Source organism: Leuciscus leuciscus, assembly GCF_965113295.1.
Source record: "Leuciscus leuciscus genome assembly, chromosome: 1".
NCBI classification, from domain to species: domain Eukaryota; kingdom Metazoa; phylum Chordata; class Actinopteri; order Cypriniformes; family Leuciscidae; genus Leuciscus; species Leuciscus leuciscus.
In genome coordinates, this window is record NC_138725.1 from 41,679,064 (window position 1) to 41,701,973 (window position 22,910).

The following is a 22,910-nucleotide window of genomic DNA, read 5'->3' on the forward strand; positions in this document are numbered from 1 at the left end:
AAGTTTTGAAAACAGCATCACAGCCTGATGTCTTTAAAAAGCCCAACCACAAATATACTGAGGCCTTAAAATTAGGAGAAGTTATGGAGCCAGGAAATGTAATTTTGTTTTCAAATCCCTAAAGTGTATATGTATGTATGTAGCCATCAAGGGTGCGAAAGCAGAGTATAAAAGAGAGATTGAGGACCACTTCACGCACAACGACTGCTAGGCTCCTTCATAGGCTGCTAGGTAATTGCATCTGTCGGCCCAGAAAAGTTAGTAAAGACATCGTTAAAATAGTCCAAGTGACTACAGTGGCTCAACCTTAAGTTTATCAAGCGACGAGAATACTTTTTGTGCGCAAAAACCCCCACAAAAATAACAACTTTATTCAACTATTTTCTTCCGTGTGGGCCTCTGAGTGAGTTCACGAGAGCGCCACAACGCATGTGCAAGATCTGAGAAGATGACGCTCATGATCTTTTGATGGGAAAGTGTGAAAGGTAAGCCATTCATTTTGCGGCATTGGTAAGGCACTTTTACGTTTTCTCGTTGGTTTCTCACGATTCGGACATCCAGGAAATGCACACTTTAGAACCATTTAAAACACTACATCGAGACCCATCTGCATCATCTTCTCAGTTCTGGCGCATGCGTCGTGTCGCTCTCGTGAACTCACATCAGAGGCCTTCACAGAAGAATATTAATAGTTGAATAAAGTTGTTATTTTTTTGTGTTTTTTTGCGCACAAAAAGTATTCTCGTCGCTTGATAAACTTAAGGTTGAGCCACTGTAGTCACTTGGACTATTTTAACGATGTCTTTACTAACTTTTCTGGGCCGGCAGAATGAAAGTACCTAGCAGCCTATGAAGGAGTGAGCCAGCTCTCAGATTTAATCAAAAATATCTTAATTTGTGTTCAGAAGATGAATGCAAGTCTTACGGGTTGGAACGACATGAGGGTGAGTAATTACTGACAGAATTTTCATATTTGGGTGAACTAACCCTTCAACGACTACCGCCCGTAGCCCAGTTATTATGAAGGTCTTTGAGAGGCAACAGCACATCAAAGCCAGCCTTCCAGACACCTTCAGTCCACATCAGTTCGCATTCAGAACCAATAGATCCACAGAAGATGTCAACGCTACTGCCCTGCACACAGCATTGCTCCTCCTAGAACGCCAAGGCGGCTGTGTGAGGATGCCTTTTATTGACTAGTTCAGCGTTCAACACAGTAATTCCTGACAGGCTGGCAGCCAAACTGCTGGACTTAGGTCTCTCCTCATCTATCTTTCACTGGATTAAGGACTTCCTGACCAACCGCCCCCAGACGGTTAGGTTAGGTCCCCATTCCTCCTTCACCGTGATTCTCAGCACAGGTGCCCCACAAGGCTGCGTGCTTAGTCCACTTCTCTACGTCCTTTACACTCATGACTGCACCCCAACCCATTCTGCCAACACTATCATCAAATTCGCAGATGACACGACCATAGTTGGACTCATCTCAGGAGGGGATGAAGCAGCTTACAGAGATGAAACTCAGAGACTGACAGAATGGTGTGGGGTAAATAACTTGGCCCTGAATGCTTCTAAAACCAAAGAGATCATCATTGACTTCCAAAAGCACAACACGAATCTCACACCACGGCACATTAGCGGGGTCTGCGTGGAGAGGGTTCCAGCCTTCAGATTCTTGGGCACGACCATTGCCGAGGATCTCTCCTGGAGCACAAACACCTCAGCAGCAGTCAAAAAAAAAAAAGCATAGCAGCGACTCTATTTCTTGAGAATTCTCGGAAAGAAAGAGACGGAAATATTTGCACTGTATCAATGGGAAATACATCATGCTAAAATAATCTGTCATATACTGTGGCTCACATTATTGGGGTCGCTTGCAAGTCACAGCAGTACGAATTACGTGACCAGCAACATATTTCTGCTTCAAATATTGTGCGTAGTTAACAGTGAGTGGTGGTTTCAGACATTATTTTATTAAAGTGCATTTGTCAGTAGGCTACTGACTCTTATTCTGCCTGACAGAAAGAAAAGCTTGTAGCTTACTGAAGGCGGAGTGTTTTGACCAATCAGATGAAAGGTGCGTTTCAGCGCCGCCCACATGTGCAAATGAAATATCGAACTGAATAAACCGATTTGTAAACCACTAACGAAAAATGAAAAATCGAGCCAAAATCTAATTTTTCATTCTTTAAACTAAACTAAAAAACGAATAAACGAGCTGGTTTTCATTTCTCGTTATTCCATTCCAAACAGGAAATCAAATGACCAAAAGATACCCTGATTCTAAACCTAAAATACGTATTTTACAGTCACTGTCATGCAAATTGAAAACCACCACATTGCAGTGATCACTAAACTTAACATTAAGAAGAGTTTCATTGGTAGAATATAACATATTTCAAGCAACATATACAAGCATTTCAGTCATTCCAAGCATTTCAGTCTTGTGGTAACAGTTTAAAAGTTGCCCAATTCTGCCGGAAAACCCTGGACGTGGCAACCCTGAACTCATCTCATCTTTTATCAGAGCTCTGACACTGTGGTAGATTTACAGTATATCACCTGTGAACTGTTTATTATTCATATACCAGAACCATAGTGTATCCATGAATTTAGTTAGAATAAAATGAAAGTTAGAATATTATGCCCACTTGTATGAATGGCTAATACGATTAGAAATGAGTTATCATTTTACAATCAGCATCTGTTGCTGAGCTGTTATGGGAACAGTGTGATCGTTGTGAACTACAAATAACACATATGGGAAATGCTACAGAAAGCACTGGATAAACTTCACATAACATAATTACCTACTATAATTCCTAAGGTCTGAGATCTCATTTCTGCATTCTTCAATGTAACAGTCCGTCATGATTTCTGAATAGCCTAAATATTTAAAAAAAAAAATTTTTTAAAGAAAAACCCTCCAATTTGTATTCTAGATAACTGAAATTAAGAGATTTAAAACCTTCACACATGAGTAGAAGACATCACTTCTAAAAGCACATAAAGGCACATTCTATAAATAAATTTGATTAAAATTGTATCTTCTTGTTCTTATCAAGATTTTTACATCAAAAACATCATAATTTAGAACTAATGGACTATTTAATATCCTGTTTTTTAATCTCTCTTTGAAACACTCTGTTTTGGATGAGGCTTAAAAATGGACACCCAGAAATTACTTTTATACATTAAAAAAAAATCTCACAAAATGATATGATCACACTAATCACAATTTTTTTTTATTTTTTATATTAATGTAAATATGTTCATCAATAAGTATAAACCAACATTTGTTCTCTGATTACCCAAAAAAAAAACACACACAAAGGTTAAAGGTTTACAGTTTAAAACTGTATTTAGACTGAAATGTTGGTAACTGGGTTGCAGAAATTGCAAACCTTTTAAATTGCAAACTTTTTTATAATTTATTTGTTATTGCCTGCATATGCATGTGTGTCTGTTAGATTTGTATCTTAAACCTTGCACTTTGTTTCCTCTACATATAGTGTGACTTACATTCATTCTAATGTCAAACACTATGTTTCAATTGTGTAAAAGAGTCTCAGATTTGATTATGCAAATGATGTGCTTGATAAACTTTTGTAGTCAGTTCTTCTAGTTTTCTCACAGACCAAAAGCAATGTTAAACAATAGATGGCCAAAAAATGTTTGGGCTCTAATAGTTTCTTACCGATACACTGAACTCCTTGTCCTGCAATAAACATCTCTTTCCCATTGCTGGGAATGTAGCCAGGTTTACATATGCATGAATAACCTCCTCCAGAATTGACACATTCTGCATTAGGACCACAAACAGCACTTCCATCCTCACATTCATTGATGTCTGAAATGAGATGAACAGAGATTCAGATGTTGTTTTGCAATCTGCAATTTAAAAATATATATATATTCAACTATATATCAACAAAACTTAATTATTATTTTTTTTTATTATTTTTTTTTTTTTGGTGAAAGTATAAATGTACACATACAATCCAAGTCAAATCCTGTTGAGCCCTGATATTGATTAAAACTCTTGAAAAAGAGTCGTCAAAAAAAGAGTTTCTAAGAAATGTATACCATATGTTAGTCTTTTTGTCATTAAAATAAATATATTCGAGAATATAAAAAGTTCATCAATAACTACAAACAAACATTTGTTCTCAGATTCATTTAGACTGAAATATTGGTAACTGGGTTGCAGAAATTGCAAACTTTTTAAATGGCAAACTTTTTTATAATTTATTTGTTATTTGCCTGCATACACCTTACACTTCTGTTTCCTCTACATCTGATGTGCATGAATTCTAATGTCAAACATCATATAATTTTATTGTGTAAAAGAGACCCAGATTTGATTATGCAAATGAATGTGCCTAATAAACTTTTGTAGTCAATTCTTCTGGTTTTCTTAATTTAAGAGTTTTGTTTAACACTATTTCAATAGCCCACTTTAGACATTCTACTAACTAAAAGTAACTTTGCAACTACATGATAACTACCAGTCATTAGAAACAGCATTTTGGAGATCTTACATTTTTCAAAAATAATCTGAAATTAAAATTTTCAATGTTATGTACAATAAACAAAAACATGTTACTTGAAAACTCTCACATTAGACCAAAAGCAATGTTGCACAATAGATGGCCAGACAATGTCTATAGCTCAATAGTTTCTTACCGATACACTGAACTCCTTGTCCTGCAATAAATGTCTTGTTCCCATTGCTGGAAATGTAGCCAGGTTCACATGTGCATGAATAACCTCCTACATAATTGACACATTCTGCATTAGGACCACAAACAGCACTTCCATCCTCACATTCATTGATGCCTGAAATGAGAAGAACAGAGATTCAGATGTTGTTTCTGCTGCACAGAGGTCATATGAGATGCATCATATCAAGCTCTCTTTACCTTGGCATTTAATTCCATCCGCTTGTGTGAAATTGTGAGTTGGTGTGAACCCTCCTTTACAATGACAGTAGTAACTTCCATGTGTATTGGTGCACATTACATTTTCTCCACAAAGGTTTGGTATAGACTCACACTCATTTTCATCTATAGTAATGACAGAAAATGTATGAATAATCACAGCACTTGTTACAGTTTATTAATGAGTGCAGATTCAGTACATAAATGTGTCCTATATCTGCAATATAATTTGTAGCTATTTTTTAAATGACTTTTTTTAATTTTGTTTGTCAAAAAAATAAAAGTAAATCCATTATAAATCTGAAAATTTTTACAAATAAATCAAGGTCTGGTCCTAGAGCATAAATAAAAAGTAGAACGAACTTTCTATCTCATACACACACACACACACACACACACACACAAACACACAAATGTATGTGACTGCAACAGAGAGCATTTTTACTGAAATTGGCAAATAAAATAAACAAAACTGGCATAAATCTAAAAAAAATTACATTTAAATCAAGGTCTGGTCCTAGAGCATAAACCCAAAGTGGAACGAACTTTCTATCTCATACACACACACACAAACACACACGTATGTCACTGCAACAGATAGCATTTTTATAGAAATTGGCAAATAAAATCAACTAAACTGGCATAAATCTGAAAAATGTCACATATGCAACATGGAACAAGCTTGCCCCCACACCCACACACACACCCACACACACACACACACACACACACACACACACACACACACACACACACACACACACACACACACATTACAGTCATGTCATAGTGGTGACTTGTAATGTTACTGCAAATGTATGTATAATAATTTGCAAAAGCAAGATAATTCAAAATATATCAGAAAACAACAACAAATTATAACTGACAAAACTACATATTTTTTATGTATTTCAAAATGTTTAAATAAATATTCACAAAATATATATCATAAAGTTGTGAGGAGAAGTTTAAGCATCAAGAAAAATGAAGTGAAAATGAATGGGTCTCTATGGCCCTCTATTGGATATATGTGGTCATTGCAATTTCTTTCTTTAATTATAATTTCTAAAGTTTTTCCACAAACCAGCAGATGTCAGTATTCTATCCCTAACACATAGAGCAATGTCCAAAAACTATTTAGATTTAATTAAGATCATCATTTAAGTGATTTTTTCTTTAAAAAATCTTTTTTCATGAGCCAATTTATGGCCTAGTTATGTAATTGTGCAGTAAATAGTTAAAAAACTTCAAAATTTCCACAAAAACACAGCATAAATGTATAGTTGAGAAGTAAATAAAAAAAATGATATATAGTTTTCCATATAAAAATGTATATTTCCTTATGCAATCGCTCTTTAAAAGTTTGGGGTCATTCTGACCCCAAAGATCTTAAGTGTTATCCTTTTTTAGGAGTGATTAAGATAATATAAAACTATATCAACAAAACTTGATTATAATTTTTGTTGTTGTTGTTGTTGTTGTTGTTTTTGTGGGGCCAGTATAAATGTACACGTACAATCCAAGTAAAATCCTGTTGAACCCTGATATTGCTTAAAGCTCTTGAAAGAGTTGTATATCATATGTTAGTCTTTTTATCCATACCTACACACTTTCCCTTTGTCCTTACAAATCCAGGGTCACAGGTCATCACGGTGTTCTCTGTCAGTGCCAATAGAAGACCTGTAAACACAAATAAAAAGTGTCTTTTACTTCATGTTTAGTGTCTTTGGTGTGTAGCTTGATGCACATACAGAGGTCCAAAGGTCTGAGACCACATTGAAAATCTAAGATATACGTATATTTTTATATTAACCTGCAAATAAATAGAAACATTCTGATATGTGTGTTCATTTCCATTCAAGTAATGAAACCGTTTGTATTTAATAGAAAAAAGAAGCATTTTCAGTAGTGGCCTCAGAATATTGGACATCAGTGTAAATGAACTGTGTATGTAAACATTGGTGCCATTGAGCATTTAAGTGTCATGCATTTCAAACTAAGCCATGTTCTTGCCTATCTAATCTCATAGATAAGAGATGATGCCAAAATTGCCCTTTATTTATCACCCATAATGGCTAAATAGTTATTAACTAGGAAAAACAGTCTGAGAAGACAAAATTGGAAGGAGTATATATATATATATATATATATATATATATATATATATATATATATATATATATATAAATGAATTATTCTATTCATCTAATGCTATTTCCACTCATTATTCATGACAGTTGCATTAGGATGATGGCGATTCAGGAAGTGAGTGCTCTGTAACTAACTGTAACTAACAGATTTAACTTCAACAACCAGCACTCAGACCGCAGCGTCACCCAGAAGACTCTTAAAAAAAAGTGTAAGACTTTTTACAACCCACAGTGGTGACTCCACCATAACCTAAGGTGTGTTCTTGCTCATGTGTAAGCACCAGACAAACAATTGTTTTATGAATTTGTTCTTCTTTTCAGGCTAACATAAAGTTTAATATTTTTATGTCCAACAGAAAAAAAGTCATACAGGTTAAAATGAGATCTCTCTTAGAAGAAAAGGTTCTGTATAGAACCTTAAAGGATTCTGTCAGACGCTTCAAATGTAGAACCTTTTAAGGGTTCCATCATGGGGTAATTTTCTGGGTTCAGTTTTTAATTGATTTTGTTTTTTTGTTTTTTTTATTATATTTTATGAATTAATCAGGGGTGCGTTTCCCGAAAGCATCGTTAGCCAACTATGGTCGCAAGTTCCGTCGTTATCAGCATAGTTCAACGATTTGGTGTTTCCCGAAACCATCGTTCAAACGAACGTTCGCAAACAGCATCGCAAACTTGTGTGGTTGGAACGACAGCTGTCGTTAGAAGCATAGTTTCTAGTTTACATTAGATGTAGACTGAATAAATCCTTATCTTTAGCAAAATAAGCAAGCTGACATTCAGTACAACCCGTGTTATTTATTTAGAATACATACAAATGTAATTTATGTCTTTTAGTTTGTCAAGAGATTTAAAGCACCGTTTTTGAAGACTGCGCATGTGCGAACGTGCTCTACTATGTAAGAACGAGCCAAATATTGAGTCTGGTAATAAAGCAAAATAACTGAGAAAAATTAGAAATGGTCTTCAGATGCCATGTCTGTAACTTATATGACAAAATCTAGCGTTAATTCGATCTCAAACAGATTAATTAAAATAAGTTATTAGTCCACCACGTGCGAGACGTCATAAACCAACGTGGTTGAACGATACTTTGCGACAGACGGTTTCGGGAAACAGTCGTGACTAGCTAGTTGATTTCTCCAACGATGCATCGTACTATGGTAGTTAAGCAGCGAGCTATATAGTTGTACGGGAAACGCACCCCAGCTTGTAAACAAACTTTAAACTGTTAAACATGAAAGTATTATGCAAACAATTAAGACATTTCTCCTAATATAGAATTTTTTTGCATAAAGGGTTCTTTAAAATTTAATCAAGAACCCTATGGTTATATATTGAACCCAGTTGAACCATTTTGTCTAAGAGTGAAGGTGAGTGAATAATGACAGATTTGTCATATTTGGCTGAACTCACCCTTTAACTTTGAGCTAAACAACACCCAGTTTCACGTATCATTGTCCCACAACGTCCCATACTGAACTCACAAAGTATATTGTGATTTTACTATTTTAGTGTCTTTGAAGGTTCATGGCAGTGTTTGCAAACATATCAGTCCCTGTTTTTAGCAAAAAAGTTAGCAAAACCACGCAGTGGCTCCATACAAACATCTGTCTCTACATTGATCTGTGGATACTTCAATCCTATAAAGAAAAAGTGTGACTCACCCAGACTCAGCAGATACATGTTCCTCATGGTCAAAGAGTGAAAGAGAATCTTAAAAAAAAAAAAAATGAAAACAGCTTATGATTTGATCCTGATCAATTCCATGCAAGAAAATTCTTGAGACTCTTCAAAGGTCGTCTTTCTTCAGGATCCTCACCAACTATCTTCTGTTTCTATGCAGGGCTAGACTCTTCACTTTTCTCTCACTATCTAGAAAAAAAACATAAGTTGTGTGGCTTTTTTAATTGAATGCCTCCTTTTCTCAATCTTGCTTCCCAGACGAGGTCTTGTGTCTTTCTCGCTGACTCTAAATGTTGAAAAAGCCTGAAGTGCCTGTAAGAGTTTTGTGAGTGCAGTCCAGCCTCTTGCTGACACGGAGAGGTTTTTTTTTTTTTTTTTTTACAATCAATTTTAAAAGCTTCATGGTGTCAGTTTGGTGTTGCGTAATGTTCCTTAGATGCTAATCTGTTCTCGGAATCTTTTCTATTTCATTAAGCAAAAAAATAAAATAAAATAAAAAATGTATAATAGGCCTATTGTTAATATTACAGATAGAGCATTCAGGTAAAATTGCAAATCAACACTCTTAGAAAAAAAGGTTAAATGGGATTCTATATAGAACAATAAGGTTCTTGACTGAATTTAAAAAAACACACATGCCAAAAAAGGTTCTATATTAGGAGAATTGTCTTAAATATTTATTATTAACTTGTTACAGTGTAATTATACACTTAAGTACTGAGTAAAATTAATTAAAATGAACTTACTAAAGTGTTACCAATTATTTATTTATAAATAAATACTTAGTTAACCCTGAATTATCCCTGAAACTAAATGCAGTTTAACACTGAACACTGATGATGTGTGCATTTGTATGTGTTTTCAAGTTGCTGTGAAGAGCGTTCTGCTGTGAAGGTGTCAGATAAAAGAGCGTTCTGCTTTCAGTGTTGATGCTTCATCACCCCTGCAGATTCTAATGCATAAATGTATAATTGTATAATAATCCCGAAAAAAAGCACAAATACGGCAGAGATGGCAAGTTCAGCAGGTGGAATTAGCTGAGGTGACATGACGGCTAACAGCAGACAAACGGCTAATAGTGACAGCAGCAGCAATTCACCTGTCACTCAAGTGGTCACCACCTTAATTATGCAGAACTTCAAGGCTTAATATAATTTAAAAGGATTAGTTATAAAAAATTCACCCCCCTCACAGTTGTCATGAGGGGCAAAATTAGCTATTTAGACCAAAACCAATATTTGTTCCAGGCTGTAAACAATTTTTTGTATTTTTTTTTTTTTTTGCTGTAAAGTTGGGCATTTTAACATGGGGGATATATGGAATTGACTCCCTTTTGGAGCCTGTCTCTAGAGGCCAGTCGATGAACTGCAGTTTAATTAAATTCCGTGTTGGCTTCATGAGAGAGACTGGGGCTGCATTCCAGTCCACTTTTAGACAAGCACTTGCAAACTCCCCTAAGCACTTCCCCTTCGGGCGAATCCCTGCCGCCATTTTGAAGTGCGTTCCACTTCATGAAGTGGACGAGGGAAGTTTATATGGACAGCCCCTTGTCCCTCGATTTTGACCGAGGGAGCGAGTCTACTTCATAATAGGCCTACACTTCAGGCGGATCCATATACCACAATGCAACACGATCATCGCCATCGTCATCGCAGATCTCGTCTAATCACCACCACCACAAACAACTCTATGATATATTAATAATATATATATATTTTTATTTTTTAATTTTTTTTTCAACCCAAACACACCTATATACATTTGGATGCTGCATTAAAGTGTAACTTGCAGGTAAAATTTTTCTCGAAGAAAATGCAATAAACATAAAGATAAGAACCGCCAACCACTGTTTTGTATGTTTTTCATACCAAAATGCTGAATATAATATGAAAAGTTGGTACTTTTTAGTGGTTTTAAGCACTCCCGCTCCCTTCCACTAGGCTGGGCGTGACGTCATAAAAGGAACTCCAAGCCTAGAGTTACTGTAGTCTAATGGCAAGTAGGCTAGCAGTTATATTGAAATAACTCAATTGTAAACATAATCGTGTGTGCTGGCTTCAAGAGGACCGTGATCCTGCCAGAAATGAGAGTAAGCTATTCGCAAAACAAACGGGTTCAGGCAGCATGCACGCAAAATTAAACCGAAATAGTATTTCTGCAGTTTAATATACACAGACACTATATCGTGGTATATATCGGCTACAGTGCTCATAGTAATGAAAGTTAGTCTGGAGCCCCGTGCTTAGATAAACATGGAAGCGACTTAACGCAGCTGCCTATTACTGGGTAGGCTACCGAATATACCCGGTACTACAGAAATGCTGGTACCGTCACATTTTCAGTACCGAAGTACCGGTACTTTGACAACACTAGTTTCCCACCTCCTCAGTCTCCCAGTCGTTCTCTATAATCAAGTCACAAACAGTTACAGTAGGAGTCTAGCAGAGTATGGTTGCAACTTCCTTTTATGACGTCATCACCCAGTTGCTGTAAAAATACGCTACCTTTGAAGAAACCCCAATAAATGTTATTTTAACGCATTTTAAGACAGAATTTTTTACATATATACATATTGAGCACTTTAATTTACACATTAATTGGTTGTGGTGGTTAACCTGCAAGTTACACTTTAAACAAATTCTTAAAGGGAAATTTAAAAAAAATAAATAATTCAACTCCATAGCTGATTCCAAGTGATCAAGGGCTTAGGACGTTCCAGTACACTCTACGCACGAACGCTGTTGACGTATTTCTGGTAGAATCTCAGCCAGTGTCTTTACTTCCGCATAACACGTTCTATAGCGAAGTGTACTAGCGGCAAAACTTTCATAAAATTAATTTTCTCAGAAACGGAGATAACGATTTTAGAAACCGATTCGCTAGTCGGATTTCGCATGATATGAGAGAATACTCACCCTCAAAGTTGTCGATGTAGCTCGAAATATATAATCTAAAGCCCTTCTCTTTCTTACTCTTAGGTGTGACACCTAACTGCCTCACAATATTGTTAACATCATTCACGTTAACCGCTGGAAGTTCTTGTAAACAGCCATTTTAATTTACCAATATCTCCAACGAATGCAAAAACGGCTTCCGACGCACCGGATGTAACTGGGCGAGCAGAGACAAAACGCGGAAGCGATTGTGCATAGAGCAAGGGGGTAATCCATCAGCCGAAAACTGAAGCTTCCCCGGGGGCCGCCATTGATTAGCAGACCATCACCTGCTGTTAGCATTCTATTGACTCCCAATCATTCTGGCGTCACTTTGACAGTGAATAACTTTACATCTGAAGCATTTATAGACTCATATTTGTCCATTATTTATTTCTAAAGAAACACGAAAATGTATAAAAGGCTCCATTACCTTGTATCTTACGTTATGGCCCCGTAGAAGCAGTTTTTGTAAAAAATAGGCTAACGATTGCGTCATAACCACGCGACTCTCTGTCGCACAGTAGAGAGATTACCGTATAGACAGGAGGAGAAGCTTGCGCGCAATCGGGGGAACGTGGAGGCAAAATGACAAAATTATTAATCAGAATACTTAACAAAAGTTGCTCCTTCTCCTAGCTCATGGACACCTCCTACTCACACTCGCCATCTCTGCAAGTTTCGGAAGGGAATGATTCAGATTTCTCTTAGCACAGCTACTAGAAGACAGACAGGTAGCTCACGTCACATCTACGTCATCAAGCAGTACGCTCAGCCATCAGGAAGTGAGTGCTTCTAATTGACTTCACTTTTCTCCGTTGAAGTCTATGGGGTCGCTGTGTCCATTTCTTTTACTGTCTATGGCTTAGAGCGTATTCAGCTCATTGCAGTTTCCACCAGTGGGCACTCGTGCAACGTAAGCAATGACGTCCATCCGAGTGAACAAGACGGAGGGAAGTTAGCAAGTGAAGGGCATGACAATTTTGGACTGGAATGCTGGCTGGAAGGTTACCGCTCGAGCAAGACTCGTGCAAGTGACGCAACCCATAGCAACGAGTTATGGCAACGGTACCTCAGACTCACAGACACGTAAAAATAAATGTGAATTTAGGCTACTTTAGTTTTGTACTCATTATCATGTTAATTATAATCAAATGCATTTTGTTTTATTGACCACAATATTATCATTGATATTTGTTTGAGAGGGACACTTTCGATTCATTTTGAAAAAGGGCAAGGGCACCCAAATTATGCATAATTATACTTCTGACATGTTGTGAACAAACTATGAAATAGAAGTACACTTTAGCTTTTTTTTATCATTAATCAAAAGTAAACAATATAAAAACGTACTCGGTTACTAACGTAACCTCGGTTCTCTCTTGAGAGGGAACGAGTACTGCGTATCTTGCCGTGCCTGCACATGCTGTGGTCAGTGTTAATTTTGACGGCAAATTTTGATTTAGTTTTAGTCATAGTCTTTTGACTAAAATGCCATTTAGTTTTAGTCATATTTTAGTCATCTGAATTGTTTTAGTTTTAGTCTAGTTTTAGTCGACGAAATACAATAAGATTTTAGTCGACTAAATCTACAGTAGATTTAGTCGACTAAAATATAATGGGTTTCAATTTAAATGCATTTATTTTGAATTTCTCTAAAATTTCCAAACCCATATACTCCCGGAGAAAACATATATTAACCTGCTAATATGAATGATTTTAAAGTTTGAACGTGCAATACAGATACATATGTAACTACTGTAACTTAAAAAAATCTTAAAATTAAATAAAACCACTTTTCCTAAAGTAGAAGACAGTCTTTTTTTCAGTGAATGATATATGAATTCTTTATAACTACTTGCATACATCATTCTCTATTCTTTCAAGCAGACATATTTATTTGTATGAATTAAATATAATTAATCCTTATTAAAGCTATTAACGAGCAGTGAATGCTTTTCTCTTTTTCTTTTGTTGCTTGATCAATATTAAGGACACAGACCGCATTAGGTTTATTACCCACTGTCATGCGGATCTGATGCACTGATGCACATAGATACACTCACAACTGTTTAAGACATAACCGACATAATTTACGTGAATACTCTCCAAAACGGACATTTAGACATAATATTTGTGTGTATTTGTCCATTCAGACACGAAAGAGAGCTCAATTCAGTACTCGCGTGCTGTATAGGCTAGGTGTCTATGTGAATGGCTGCACGCTTCGGGTCGGGTGTGTGCGCACAGAAAACCGTACCAAATAGAGCTCTTTTTTTGCGTCGTCACTCTTATTCAGATCTTCATATTTGCTCTACTCATTCTCCCAGACGTTTACATGTTTTAACATTTTATGAGACATGCAGCGCATATAAACCCGTGTGCCGCTGGTGGGTAGATCACGTTACAGTACAATTGTGCGCATCTACCACAAATGCAGGACATCAGACTGGATCGCTTCCCAAATCGTCACTATCTAACATTTTCGTCTAGTTTTTATTCGTTGACGAAAATGTCAATAGATTTTCGTCATAGTTTTTGTCATTCAAAACTAGTTTTTATTTAGTTATCGTCTCGGTTTCGTCTGTGAAAAAATGTTAATGTTAACGAAATTAACACTGGCTGTGGTTCGCTCCGGCGATAAAAAACCAGTTAGCTAGCCTCTCGAAGCTATATTTATAGCCCAAGGCCACGCCCGTTTCGGCGGGATGTGACGTATTGGGCGCGAAGCTCCCCCATTGGAGCTGACGTCACGATAGGGCCTTATCGATAGGCTGCTGCAGTTGCCGCAGGGCAGCCAATAGGCGTGCGAGCCGTCTCGCCTGTGTCTGCATGCTGCCGCAACGCGTTTTACATTATTTCAAAAATTAAGGATAATTTTTTGGCTAGAAAAAGAGATTTTCCCCTAGCGTAAGACTTATGCAGTACTCGTTCCCTCTCTAGAGAGAACCGAGGTTACGTTAGTAACCGAGTACGTTTTTATATTGTTTACTTTTGATTAATGATATTATTTGCGATTATGTTATCTGTTTAAATGCATATGTAAAAGCACTGATATTAAATGTGTTTCCGTTGTAATGGGAGTTAACTGACCCCTATTGTTGGTATGATCCGCTAGTGTTTGGCGGGAAGACATCATATACAAAGGAGTGAGGCTAGTTGAGCCAGAGAGAGTGGAGCCAAGGGCCAGAGCTTGTGCAGCTAAAATGCTGTAAGATGAGAGTCGTCATTGTCAGAGGCTTGTTCCTCGAGGCTAGATCTGATGCCTTGTTTTGCTGCTCCCAGCATGTTTTATTTATGTTTTGTTTCGTCTATTTGAGTATTTTTGATGATTTGTTTTGTTTATTTTGGAATTCCTTTGGAGTACGTGTGCAGAGACAGCTGTCCTAATAAATTCACTTGGACGTTAATGATCACTTACGTTGTACTTCACTTATTCCATCTTTTCCCGGGCCTATCGACAAACAAATTTACATTTCAACTCAGGGTAACTATATACAACCAGCCCTCTGACAACTAGCCATTGCAGCTTTTTACATCAGGCGTGGTGGTTGTAACAGCATCCCGTCAGGGTGAAAGAGGAAATACAGCAGGAAATTAGCAACTGCTTACTAAGAATTACTAAGTTAGTAGCGTCATGTTGCAATGCAATCCAGAACAACACATTGTGTAAAAGAATCACATGTGAATTGCTGTTGGTACACTCTAAAAAGTTTAACTATGATTTACTAAAACAATTTGGTGAAACATTTTTATACTAAAAAACATTGAGTAAATTTTAAAGCTGTAAAATCAATGAAATATAATGTATGAATTGAGTAAATGCAAGTAAAAAAATTAAGTCAATCCGAGTAACTGCATCTGGTACATTAACAAATAAAATTGAGTAGGAATAATTTAACATTTAAACATTTAAAAAACAATATTTATGAGTAATATTAACTGTTTTTATTTATGAGTAATATTAACTTTTTTTTTTATTTCCTCTAAACCTTTGTAAAATAGTATTCCATACAACCACCAGTATACATGACATTGGCCTGTATTGTCGACGAGTAACGTTACAGCAATACAGCATATTTTACACTGTTTTAACATGGATAAAATATTGCCTACATTTAAACTCATTTAACAAACATTTTGGAAGCAAAAATGAAACATTTAAACATTCAGGCAGCCTAATTCAAGTGTAATCAACCAGTCTGTTATCCAATTTCCACCGGATCAGCGCTGGTTCTCGTGCCGGAGACAGACTCGCAGAGTGCGGGTGAACTTCGAACTTCAGACCGCCGTCCTGCGTTTCACTCATAGCCAAAAGATACTGCGAGCGACTGACTCCATAACCTGCCAATAAACAAACAATGCACAGTTCTGAGGACATTTTATGATCCAAATTAATTATATTCATTATCATTAGGAATAAAGTCGTGTGTTTTATGCAAGGCGTTTCAATCACGCGAAAAGACAGACGCGACTCTCGTTTAGGTGTCACATTACACCTCTGTATGTTGTTTTGCATTAAATAAAATGATTTAAAGCACAGTAATGATTTTATAGATAAAATAAAACATTCACAAACCTGAATTTTACAGAGGAAATGCACCAATTCTGCTACACTGAGAAGAGAGAACTGTTCTGGACAGAAGAGAGTTCAAACAGCCCGCGCTCACTCAACCGTGTCGTCAGTCAGAGGGTGGGGGAGGGATGCATTGTTTTAATTGAGTAAACTTACTCAATTTCTTAAGAGTGTGTTAAATATATGAATAATATTGATTTGAATTAAGTAATATTTTGTTTCTTGAAACAGATCAGTTTAATTCTCCATTCTTAAACATTTTGATAGAAATTTCCAAATATATTAAGTGTATTATAAATAAATAATTGGTTAGTCAAATACTAAATTCTTTCAGTGAAAAAAACCTTAAATATACCAGTAAATTTTTGATAAAATTAACTGTTGGATTTTTAGTCAATTATTTTATGTTTAATTCAAACAATCAAGTAAACGATATTCAGAGATTTTATTAAGTTAATAAAGTTAAATATTACTGTAATATTTACTAAGCCACAAAATAATTTTTTAGAGTGTATGGAGGAGCGCCGAACGGGCCACCCGTCTGACTCGGGCCCTTTGAATCGTCCTAATCTTATCTTGCAGCGCCCATGGTGACACTGCAAGATTTTTAACAAAGCATCAATTCTAGAATATTTTTAAAAGTCATTGTTTGTTTATTTTATAAAATGAACCATTAAACAAATCTACTGAGCACGAACCAGCTCATTACAGTTATTTGTTTGGAAATTATTCTACACTGGTCGTTAAATAATAAAAAAACGGCTTGTAAGAGTCGTTTGGAGAATATACTGCACTGGTCGACTGTATGTTTTGCACTGTGGATTAAGTAAGCGTCACACTCTGTAAAACCCATAACTGTGACCAAAAAGCATAGGGTTTTTTTTCCCCTTAAAAAAATTTACAAGAAGTCAATATTTAGCTGAGAGACTGAGGATTCAAGAATGTATTAATGTCGCATATGTCATTCTGTTCAACAAAAACAATTAAAGAGTGTAGGCTATTTGTGTGTGTATGCTGTTAGGGGGTAACAGTTTAGGATCCAAGGACCAGATGTTCGAATAAAGACCCGGAGTCAGAATTATAATAAATTGAAGAAAAGTTTTGCTGAAGATAGTTTGCAGTTTCATCAGCAGAAGTCAGCTTCAAGACTCACACAGGAGTTTGTAGGCCGCCCCGCTTACAGTTACAAAGATCACAGCAGTTATACCCTACAACACACACACACACACACACACAATCTCCAGTAATGCCAGTGGTTCCTTAACCTGTAACCAAAAAGACGAACTCACACACTGACACACAGCTTTTCCAAGGTTTGGCAGATTTGGCCAGGCTCTAACTATAAACAGGAGAGTCGTCTCAAAACCTCAAGATAATATGTTATTTCTCTCAAGGAGAACTACACTTTAATCTAACTGGAAAGTAAGGCCTTAACAAAGAAATGGTCCCTTAAACTATTGGCTTCATGTTAACACGTTGAAGACCAAAACACAAAACAAGTCCCTATTTCAGCAAAGCAAGCATTGTCAGATATCAAATACAGACATTAGAGAATACATGAAAAGAACATTTCAGTAATAACACTGGTAACTTCTATTATAAAGTAAAATCTCCAGAGAAGTCATCAACTTATTTGATATTTAGAAGGAAAAACGTTGATTAATACCTTGATTTTAATTCATTACATATGCATTGAAGCAGCAGAGTGGATTCCAATCCACCCCCTTCCAGAGCCGGACAGTAACGGAGTACATTTACTTGAGTACAGTACTTAAGTACAATTTTGAGGGATCTGTACTTTACTCGAGTATCATTTTTGGGGAGTACTCATGACTTTACTCAAGTACATTTGAAAGGCAAATATTGTACTCTTTACTCCACTACATTTCTATCCATAACTGTGAGTACCCGTTACTTCTTCTAAAAAAAAAGGAAAAAAGAAACATCTCGGAAACCCTCAATTTGTTGTTTCCCTCTCAAATGTGATTGGATTGTGCAGGCGCCACTGATTGGGACAGCCTATCAGCAATCACCTTCAGCTTTCCGCCAAAGTCAACTCCATGGTCAGATTTAGATAAGAGACGAAACCATGGACGAAACAATGGATGAAGACGCAGCAGGTCCATCCCGGGAGCGATATTTTTTTTTTTTCAAGATGGTAGGGGAAGACTGATGAATATTCATTAGGGAAGTCATCCTTGATTGGTCTTAACCCCAGTGACGGGTAGGTTTAGGGGCGGGGTTATGGAGGTCATAAGACCCCCAGTGACGGGTAGGTTTAGGGACGGGGTTATGGAGGTCATAAGACCCCCAGTGACGGGTAGGTTTAGGGGCGGGGTTATGGAGGTCATAAGACCCCCAGTGACGGGTAGGTTTAGGGGTGGGGTTAGGGAGGTCATAAGACCCCCAGTGACGGGTAGGTTTAGGGGTGGGGTTAGGTCATCAGACCAATCAGGGATGACTTCCCTAATGAATATTCATGAGTCTTCCCCTACCATCCTGGGGAAAAAAATATCACATCCCGGAAATGTGCCAACCTGTGCCCCACCTCGCCAGACTATTTCAATTTTCTGAACAAGTTAATGATAGTTTTTGCTTCAAGTGTTTGCTGTGTTTACCAATGTATGTAAGCACTGTGGCAGTAGTAATGCAATATTTAGAAAATGTACTCTTGTACTCTTGATACTCAAGTACTTTTAAAAACAAGTACTTTAGTACTTTTACTTAAGTAGACATCTGACTGTAGTACTTTTACTTGTACTTGAGTAAAATTTAGCAAGGGGTATCTGTACTTTTACTCAAGTAATTAAGCTGTGTACTCTGTCCGCCTCTGCCCCCTTCAGTAGGCTATGTATAAATACTGGCATTATTTTTCTGTGAATGCTGAAGATGCTTTTGATATTTTTAATTTTCCATTTAAATTTCAATGTCTTTCCAGTAGAGGGCAGCAATGATTTTTAAAGTGAAAGTGAAGTGACGAGAAGGCCCAGTTTGGTAACCCATGCTCAGAATTTGTCCGTTTAAACATCCAAGTTAGTGCACACACATTAGGAGCAGTGAGTAGTGGAAACACACACACACACACACACACACACACACACACAGTTAGGTGACTCGCTCAAGGGCATCTCAGTCGTTTCCTTGATAATCGAACCCGCAACCATTGTGTTACAAGTCCGACTCTCTAACCATAAGTTATACGACTGCCCTCTCATTAATAATCAAAACATCCAAACTGAAGGACATACACTAATGTATTTACACCATTGATTACCTGATCTTCTCCTCTTCATCATGAAGAAGAGCAGTGGCGTATCCAGGACATTTTTACTGGGGTGGCCAAGATGGGACACAAAACTAGAGTGGGGTGGCCATATATACTATAAAATAATGTTATGTAAACCTTTAAACTCTTATGAACAATAGAGGATTTTAATAATAGTAACAAAGTGCAAACTTTATTTTTAAATAATGGTACTATTTCATAAAATGTAAGATACAGTCACAGGCCTATTTAGGAAATGTGTTTAGCCTACTATAGTCTGTTATTAATTGCCATAGTGGGGGATATGATTTACTCAATTAACTTGGCCATTAACTTGTCCGAAAATGCATTTGTGTTTATCTGCAAAAAGGTTTACATACACTAGATTGCAGCCTAGGCTACTGTTAATGTAAATATAATGTTAGTGGTTTGTTTTTAAAGTCTACATTAGAGACCTGCGCAGGACGGATTTCTCACTTAATAATTCCTAAAAAGCTGACATCTCAGTTCATCGCCATCTCACAAATCTCTGTTATTATCAATGAAACTGGCTGCATAATTAATCTTTCATATTATCTACACTTTGTTTGATATAATAGATGATTTGCCAGTATGCAGAATTCAGCACTGAACAAAAAGTCCATTTTGAGTGGTGAGGGGATTCTATCTTAAATGCATCTGATTGGCCATTGCGTTCAAGAAATCAACACATATGTCTGTGATTGGCTACATTGTTCAACGCTGCAAACATGTTATAAATAGAGACTCTGGCCTGTAAATCGTTTCTATTTTGTTTTAGTTGTTCTTGTTGCTTTTGTGCAACAGATGAATGACAATTTATTCGTTTTTATTTGTTCAATTTAAAGATAATTCTATTTTGCGGGAGTCCCGACTCCCGCGAATCGACACACGAGTGCATTACCGCCCGCGCCCGCACTCGGCCATCAGATCTATATTCCCGTGCCGCACTCTGTTGCGTTGGGTCCCGACCATACCTCTCAATCGACTGATTCCAGCGTTTTTATCGTTGTTGTATTGTTGCAACTGTGAGACCGTCCTCTTGTTTCACGGACCAGCAGCAGCAGGTGCACCGTGCAGCGCGCGTGCTCTTATCTCATGGGTCATCTCTGACTTGCATGGCCAAACGTCCGCTGAGCAGAAATCAGCTCTCACAGTCTCAGTACGACCGTTACTGTGTTAGTTAAAAATATGAAACTGGCCCTAAATCAGTTGATCAGCTGTCATCACTGATTGACAACATTTCACGTTTCTTGTGTTGACGAACTTGACCTACCTATCAGATCTGGGGTGGCCACAGGGGTGGCCAATGAGCTTTCAGGGGTGGCCCCGGCCACCCCAGGCCACCCCCTAGAATCGCCATTGAAGAAGAGTAGAAACCGTTTGACTGCCTGAATTCTAGTGTTTACAGCAGACAGAATACAAGAGAGACATTTTATAATCATCAGTGGATTCCAATCCACCCCCTTCAATGCACACACTATAAGGTTGCTAGTAGTGGTTGTATGATGTATGTATATGATTTGGTAATAGGGGAGAGCCTATACACTGGTCAAATTTAGGTTAACTTCCTGCATTTTTTGAACATGTTTAAAAATGATTGGTAGCTCAGGAGATGTCCATAAGGTACTCTGCTCGGCTCGTAGTTTCTCATACATGATGCAATCTACAACCATATGAACATAAACGATTCCACGATTTCTCCCCAACGGAGAAAAAAAGAAAACCACTGAAATTGATCTTCTCCAACGACAAAGATTCATTCCACTGTGTAGACCCTGCAAATTTCTAGTTGATGGTGTTTTTGATGGGGTTTATTCATTTTTAATGCAGAACGAGACTTAACACATAACACACAAGAAATTGAATTAGTGGTTCTTGCTAAGTGTCAATATTTCCATTACTCATTTTACACATTAAACTCATATTTACATTCAGAAACCACTAGGCAATATTTTTACACACCAGTCAGAACCAAAAAAAAACAATCACATGTCAAGTCATTGGCTTTGGATAGAAAAAAAAAAGCATGTTCAGGAATTGATTAAAATGTGAGAGTATTCTTTTTATCTGTATGCTAACTGTGATAATTTATGTAGATGACATAGGTCATAGTTATTTTGATCTGACTGTACAAGTAACACACTGCAATAATTAACAACAAACAGCTCCAGATTTTTTTCAGCATTAGTTCTTTATTTTTAAAGAAGAAATATGAAAAGTTAAACATGCTGTTGTCACTAAAACACAGTTTTAGTGTGTTTTCTTTACAGTAAGCACGCTCTGCAAGATTGTGAATGAGATATTGAGTGATTCCAGGAAGCATGGAAGTTTTCTTGGATTAACAGATAGAAGTTTCTTCTTCTTCAACAGATATAACAGTTAAATGCACACAAAATATTTTACTTAAGCTAAGTTTGTTCATCTTTCACTGTATTGATTTCTCAACAAAGGTATGCTAAAGGACAGATTCAAATGAATTGATTTGTATTGTCACAATACCTCCAGATAGCAAGCAAAAGACAGCTTTCACAATTGGCCAATTAAATATAGGTAGCCTAATGTTAATTATGATTTCTAATAAATCACTCAGGTGTGTTTCCTCTCATTTTGCAGCATTTGTAAATCAGCACAACCGTCACTATCAGATATGGACAAGCTGCCAGTGCAGAACTGAGTATGTGGAGGACAGAGATCTGAGAGTCTGAATGAGACCCTGAAAAAGAGACACACAAACACTTTATCATGCACTATATCTGAACGAGGGCATATGAAGAAATAAATCAGCTCACAGTTTCAGTGACTCTCACCTCTGACTGAGATCCAGCTCTTGGGAGACTCTCCTCTCTCTGGGTGTTTGCAGTAGTAGAAACCCTCATGTGACTTTGAGACAGTAGGGATGATCATCTCTGTAGTTTGATTCTGGATGAGTGATCCATCTTTATAGAAATCAGCTCTGAGTTTTGGTGGGCTTATATATGGATATAAACAGCGTAGCGTCAGATTATCTCCTTTAGTCACAGGATGAACAGGACTCTCTAGAATCACACCAACTACAGAAACACAGGAGACATGCAATATTTGCAAATAGTCAGAATAGCTGATTGCGTTGAGAAGCTTTTGCTGACGACACTCAACTGTATATTTCCTCATATATTTATTGGACCAAACGGTTACATTGTCTTCTAAAGTTAAGCACTTGGATGTTATGTTTGATAGCAATCCCATTGTCAGTGTTAACAGTTTTTTCTTTTTTTTTCACCTAGAAATGTTGCCAAAACTATGACATATACTGTCTAATGGTGAAAAACTAATTAATTCGTTCATGACCTCAATACTAGA

The 22,910-nt window shown here is 36.9% G+C and overlaps 2 protein-coding genes and 1 long non-coding RNA gene across 3 annotated transcripts in view; all 3 read right to left on the reverse strand.

Moving 5' to 3' along the window:
* Window positions 1-9,122, reverse strand: part of LOC309474864 (immunoglobulin superfamily member 1) — a 278,361-nt gene extending 269,239 nt beyond the window's left edge. Inside the window, exons 1-5 of the mRNA XM_082137481.1 lie at window positions 8,758-9,122; window positions 6,543-6,620; window positions 4,923-5,066; window positions 4,687-4,839; window positions 3,698-3,850 (exon numbers count right to left, since the gene is read on the reverse strand). Of these exons, the coding sequence (XP_081993607.1) occupies window positions 3,698-3,850; window positions 4,687-4,839; window positions 4,923-5,066; window positions 6,543-6,620; window positions 8,758-8,785 (556 nt within the window). The 5' untranslated portion in view covers window positions 8,786-9,122. The remainder of the gene's footprint in view (window positions 1-3,697; window positions 3,851-4,686; window positions 4,840-4,922; window positions 5,067-6,542; window positions 6,621-8,757) is intronic.
* The window catches only part of LOC309475908 (uncharacterized protein), a 46,141-nt gene that overhangs the window by 11,526 nt on the left and 11,705 nt on the right, over window positions 1-22,910 (reverse strand). The window contains exon 6 of the mRNA XM_082138892.1: window positions 22,379-22,621. Coding sequence (XP_081995018.1) covers window positions 22,379-22,621 — 243 coding nt within the window. The remainder of the gene's footprint in view (window positions 1-22,378; window positions 22,622-22,910) is intronic.
* Window positions 15,669-16,365, reverse strand: LOC309477515. The gene is made up of 2 exons (XR_014198663.1): window positions 16,289-16,365; window positions 15,669-16,053 (listed from the first exon to the last, which is right to left on the reverse strand). It is a non-coding gene; the product is annotated as an uncharacterized lncRNA (long non-coding RNA).